General features: G+C 50.8%; 1 protein-coding gene across 1 annotated transcript in view; it reads left to right on the top strand.

The window, feature by feature from the left end:
• The window catches only part of efl1 (elongation factor like GTPase 1), a 70598-nt gene extending 65514 nt beyond the window's left edge, over nucleotides 1-5084 (top strand). The window contains 1 exon segment of the mRNA XM_080843906.1: nucleotides 4760-5084. Within this exon segment, the coding sequence (XP_080700032.1) occupies nucleotides 4760-4948 (189 nt within the window). The 3' untranslated portion in view covers nucleotides 4949-5084.
• The last annotated feature ends 1333 nt before the right edge of the window (nucleotides 5085-6417 follow it).

Below are 6417 nucleotides of genomic sequence, written 5' to 3'. Positions count from 1 at the left end.
TGTGTGTGTGTGTGTGTGTGTGTGTGTGTGCCTGTGAGTGTGTGTATGTGTGTCTGTGTGTGTCTGGGTCTTGCGTGTGCGTGTGTCCCAAGGTGGTGGTGCATTAACCCCTCCTCCCCTCGCTTTAGGAAACTGCTAGTGTCAGCTCTTTCAGCACCCTCTCGTTTGAGCTTGTTCTCTCTGTCTCTCTGTCTCTCTCTCTCTCTCTGTCTCTCTCTTTCTCTCTCTCTCTCTCTCTCTCTCTCTCTCTCTGTCTGTCTCTGTCTCTCTCTCTCTCTCTCTCTCTCTCTCTCTCTTTCTCTCTCCCTTTTCCGAGTGCTCCTCCTCATCTCACTATCCTCCTCGGGCTCCGAGGCCGTCCTCCATGGCTCTCTGTCTGTGGAGGCTGGTTCTCCAGGACGCTCGCACACTAGCAGATACGTTCAACAACAACAAGCCAAAGTGGATCCAGGTGGGCCCCAGGTTTCTGCAGAACAGAGCTCTTTATTAGCTGCCCAAGCTATCTATTTTTACTGGGTGTTTTGGGAACGACATCTGGACATCGTTTCTGCCTCCGGAGAGGGTTCAACAGGTTTAAGTCAATCTTAGTTTTTGCCATCGAATTGTTAAGCTAATCATCGAGATGGCACCGTGTGCATTAAACCATGCTCTCATGAATGTGTGTGTGTGTGTGTGTATGTGTGTGTGTGTTTGGTTGTGTCTCATCGTCCCACCCCAACCCAGAGTGACCGACTGCCTTGAGTTTTTTATTACGGATGGATGTTTTTCTCTCCACAGTTTTAATGGCGACAGAAAAACTAGCGCTCCCTCGAAAGATACTTAGTTGGAACATCTGTTAGGAATTGTGGCATACGTTAAATTATCGATCGGAGGTTGACCGAGGCCACCCGCAGCCTCCTGCTCGAGCCATTAGGTGGATAGTTTTCAGCATGGCTGACATGTGTCAGAGGGGAAAAAGAGAGTTATGATGGGCTGGAGGGTTATAAACTCTGGCTCCACTCAACTACCCCCCACTCCCCACACCCTACACCCCCACACCCTGACATGCCCCTGATGTCGGAAGCCTTCCTACGCACCTTCTCTGCCCCTCTCTCTATCTCTCTCTATTTCTCTCTCCCTCTCTTTCTCTCTCTATCTCCTTCTCTCCCTCTCATCGTTAGGACCTTGAAACAGTGACGAGGTGCCAGTAGCAATAAAAACAGCAATTAGACAGCAGGCCAATAGTCTTGTCCATTTATATTTTATGAAGTTCGCCCAGGGCTGAGAGAGCCACGCGCCTGAGAGATGATATTTCTTCTCTCCATGCCCCCACCCACCCACCTACCCACCCCAGCCCAGCCCATCCTGTGTACCTGACCTGAGTACTGCTGTTCTTCCCTCCCCCTCTCTCTGCCTACTCAACACTCCCCCCTGTACTCAGTGTTGGGACACACACACACACACACCCAGATGCCTGTCTACCCCATGTTCTTGTCACCGTTCTTGTGAGCCCCTGTATCAGGTGTGTTCTGAGATGTGGAAATAGCCCTTCCCCCATCCGTCACACACACACACACACACACACACACACAACAAAGCCTCTCCTTTTCTCGCTCCTGTGTACGCTATGGCAGCTTGCGGTGTGTCAGGCTCGTTGTGTGTATCTCCCGGTGTGTGTGTGTGTGTCCCTGTCTGTCTGTTAGCATGGCTCTGCTGACAGTTGCTCTGGTTGGCTGGATGCTCACGCTGGGATGCGAGTATGGAGCCCTACTCTGGTCCTCTCCAGCTAGCTCCTCAGTGCGCCGTATGCTCATTAGCCGCGTAGGGCTGGCAGGATACGCGTCCTCAATCTGTGCGTGACACGTCTGTCTTCCGCTCTGTCACTCATACATGCATACACACACACAGACAAACACACACGTGCTTTTGCTGTTGGGGCCGGGTCCTATTCACAGCCAAGCCGTGGACTAGGGCTCAAACGGCCACTGTTCCAGGTCATATTAGCATAATTGGGCTCACGACACAAAGGCATTGGTAATGAGCGGGTTTGGTGTTAGTTGGTGTGTGTGTGTGTGTGTGTGTGTGTGTGTGTGTGTGTGTGTGTGTGTGTGTGTGTGTGTGTGTGTGTGTGTGTGTGTGTGTGTGTGTGTGTGTGTGTGAGTTTGTGTGTTTGTGTGTGATGAGTCATGTGTTGCTCTACACATATACGTGTTCATTATCTTGTGTTTGTGTGTATGTGTGCCAGCTGGTGTTTTCATTTGTGTGTGTAGGTGGGTGTGTGTGTTTGCGTGTGTGTTCGGTGTGCGTGTGTGTGTGTGCGGGGCTCACTTTCCCAATCCATTTCTGTGGCTCCTGTCACGCAACATGAAGCGCTGGCCAGGGCTACGCCGCTTCCCCCTGACACACGGCCTCCTGTCAGTCAGCATTAGACCCCACCCGCCCCCCCACCCCCCTCACACACACACGCACCCGCACACACACTTCTCCTCACCCCCTTCTTAAGCCCGCCTGCCCCCCCCCCCTCCCCTTTTGCCGTGGCTCATTAAAAAATTCTGTCCCATTCCATTTGTATTCTGTCCTTCCCCCCTTTGTCCGACCATTATGGTAATAATCGCCCAATCGAGGCCCACAGTGCCGCAGCAATTAGAAGGCAGTTGAATTGAGTCGGGACTTAACTTGATTCCAGGGCCAGCCGGCCAGCCGGCGCACGAGCGCAAGCGTGAGCGTGCTCCTCCTTTGGCTCGAGCTTGTGTTTGTTTGTGCTGTCGTTTATTTATGGAGCCATTTGCATGATGTAACCTGCCTCGACAGCGAGAACCTCCAGGAGTAAAGGATATTGTTTGAATGTTGGCCAGAGAAGGGATATATGACTGAAGTGGGTGTGTGTGTGTGTGTGTGTGTGTGTATGTCTGTGTGTGTGTGTGTATGTCTGTGTGTGTGTGTGCACATGTGTGTGTGCGTCTTTGTGTCTGTCCCCTCCCCTTAAAGGAAAAAAGAAGAAGGGGGGTGTGGGGTAAAGGGGGGTAAAGGGGGGTAAAGGGGGGTAAAGTGGGTAAAGAAGCGGTTATGCATTCAGAGCGAATGAAAAGTGCCTCGTCACCACGCTGTGAGCCATGCTTCACAGGAGGGCGCGCCGAGGGACACAAAGGGCCCTGAAAGAGGAGCGAAACCTAAGCCGGCAGTGCGAGACGCTCAGCGCCCGCGCCCCGAGTGGAGATTTAATCAAAGGCCAACGCTTGACAGCCCCCCCCCCAACCCCCCCCCGAACCTCCACCCAGCGCTTTAGAAGCGTGTACATTCAATCTTAGCTGCGGTTGCAATTGTAAGCTGCCTCTTCAACGCCCCCCCATCCTCCCATAGATCCCCAGATGCATTGGGACATATGCTCCTCCAAAAGTACGGCCCCTCTCTCGATTGTACTTGCAGTGGACGTTTTTTTTTTGTTTTTTACGCCCTCCTATTTTTCCCCTATAGAAATCCTTGGCTGTTGCTATCCCTGCCATCTGTCCTGGGGAAGGCAGTGGTGGGGACCAGGTGGTGGTGTGTGTGTGTGTGTGTGTGTGTGTGTGTGTGTGTGTGGGGGGGGGGGGGGGGTATGGTACTGTAATTGTGCTCCCTGGCTGTTGTCTAATTGTGAGGTCATGGCATAGAGTAGTGTGCTCTGCGTGGCACATCCACACCCGCCACCTCCTCCGCCACTTCAGCAACAGGCATCACCTCATCGCCCGGCAGCAGGCTCGCTTTCTCCCTTTATTCCTCTCTCGCTCGCTCACTCGCTCTCTCTGTCGCTCTCTGTCTCTCTCTCTCTCTCTCTCTCTCTGGCGCTCTCTCTCTCTCTCTCTCGTTCTCTGTCTCTCTTTCTCTCGCTCTCTCTCTCTCTCTCTCTCTCTCTCTCTCTCTCTCTCTCTCTCTCTCTCTCTCTCTCTCTCTCTGGCGCTCTCTCTCTCTCTCTCTCTCTCTCTATCTCTCTTTCGCTCTCTCTCTCTCTCTCTCTGTCACTCTCGCTCTCTCTCTCTGTCCCTCTCTATCTATCTCTCTATCTCTCTCTCTCTTCACTCGCTCTCTCTCTCTCTCTCTCGTTCTCTCTCGTTCTCTCTTTCAGTGGAACACGCAGTCATGCAGCTTTACATAATGAGCTGTCTGTGCCACTGCTGTGTCCATGGGCACCCCTCAGAAAGCCTCCACTATAGCTTTCCCATTGTTATGACACCAGACAGAGAGAGAGGGAGAGAGAATTGGAAAGAGAGCAAAAAGTGATGGAGCAAGGCAGTGCATAAAGAGGAAGTTTGTGAGAGAGATTCTGATATGGAGCCATTGTTATCGTAAAAAAGCTTCTGTGCCATCTCAACTCAATTTGATTATTTATTTGTATTATTTATTGTACATTACACAAGTTTGTCTACAATTATGTGTAATGCCTCCCCCCTCCAGTTGCCCTTACGTGTAATGCCACCGCCCCCCAGTGTGTGTATGTGTGACTCCAGTGTGTGTATGTGTGTGTATGTGTTTGACTCCAGTGTGTGTATGTGTGTGTATGTGTTTGACTCCAGTGTGTGTGTGTGTGTGCGTTTGACTCCAGTGTGTGTGTGTGTTTGTGTGTTTAACTCCAGTGTGTGTGTGTGTTTGACTCCAGTGTGTGTGTGTGTGTGTGTGTCTTTGACTCCTGTGTGTGTGTGTGTGTGTGTTTGACTCCAGTGTGTGTGTGTGTGTTTGACTCCAGTGTGTGTGTGTGTTTGTGTGTTTAACTCCAGTGTGTGTGTGTGTGTGTGTGTGCCTCCAGGTGATCTCGAGCGACCCGTTCTGGGTGCCCACCACGGAGGAGGAGTACCTGCACTTCGGGGAGAAGGCTGACTCGGCCAACCAGGCGCTGAAGTACATGAACGCCGTGCGCCGGCGCAAGGGCCTCTACGTGGAGGAGAAGACCGTGGAGCACGCCGAGAAGCAGAGGACGCTCGGCAAGAACAAATGAGAAGCACTTCTTCACCGTCACCTCGCATCCCTCTCTCGGTCCTTCCCTGCCTTCCTCTCCTCTCGTAACGCCCCAAGCAGGCGGCTCTGTCGCCCCCCTCCTCTTCAGCCTGTGGGCCCCCTATGAAGTGCCCCCCCACACATGTCTACCACACTTAGGAGACACTCCTCCACGATCATCTCCCCCTAAAGCAGACAGAGGGATTTATTTTACAAGGGGGCTTTTTTTGTGCTGTTCCTAGCAGGTGAGAGCTAAGGGGAAATGTTCCAGTTTATTCCTCCATAGCTTTCAGAGGAAGTGGAGGGAGGCAGGGGGGTTTGGGGGTTGGGTGCCTGAGCCACGTCTCGTCCCGACAGTTGCTTATATTAGAGATTCTCCATGGGCCATGAAAAGGCCAATCTCGGAAACCAACTGGTAATGCCATTCATTTGCGATATTTTGCTTGAGAGAATCGGTTACAGCCGTGCATAATTTGTAGGGGTGCCGCTTCTCTTAAACCACACTTTCGATTCGAGTGGAATGGCTTTGAAATGAATTCGCCTGCCTCCCCGTCGAATTTCATTACACGCTCCCTAAAGACCAGAATTTAATTTGAAACAACACAAACATGATGAAATGGAGAAATTACGCCTGTTTTAATAGTTTTGGGGGGGACGAAGACCACACAGGCGTTTATCAAGCGTTCCCCACTGTGTAAGTAGGTAACAGGGATGGCGATTTTGAGTTGCAGTAGCTGAAATAAATTGAATTTGCTTTATTTAAAAAAAAAAATGTCAAACCAATTTCTAATAAATGAATATAATTAAAGGACATTGACGTTGGTCTGATGCTTCTCGTGTTGCCTCTCATTTGATGTCATTCACAAAGCACCTCCCTCAACAACTTCCCCCTTCTTAGTTTCCATCCAACGATCAGGTTGGCCCCTCGATGAACACGAGAAGATTTCCTCGCTCAACTAGGCTGAACCCAGGCTGAGTGTTTCGCACAGGCGCTTCCCTCTTGCGGTGTGCTCACGTCGAGGGTCAAAGCCGCTAAGTGCCTGTGGGTAATGACCTCCGCGTTGCATTTAGATAATGGGTTTAATTTTGCGGAACCGATGGGTTTAAATTGCAGAGTAGACAAAGCCCAGAGATAAGGCTGTACGATGCGGCAGATAACGGCCGAACAGATGTAAACGGGAAGTTCTACTGCGATTAAATGGCGGTTCAATTCGAGCCCTGTCAGCACACTGATTCTCGCCATAGCCTGACACATGACCTGGCTATATGCTCTAACAATAAAGCTCCTACTTCCTGAGCTTATAGTTCATATAGATTTGGAGGCTTGTGTCAGGGAAAGTAAGATGGTTAATTGTTCTATACGCAATAGCAGGATGGTAAGAACAAAAGGAATATGCTCAAATCCCTCACACCATCAGTGCTTATGAAATAATGTAGATCATCTGTATATGAAAGCATGTAGATAATCTT

The sequence above is a fragment of the Sprattus sprattus genome (genome assembly GCF_963457725.1).
Source record: "Sprattus sprattus genome assembly, chromosome: 8".
NCBI classification, from domain to species: domain Eukaryota; kingdom Metazoa; phylum Chordata; class Actinopteri; order Clupeiformes; family Clupeidae; genus Sprattus; species Sprattus sprattus.
The sequence above is the reverse complement of the archived record's forward strand: the minus strand, read 5'-3'. Positions and strand labels throughout refer to the sequence as shown.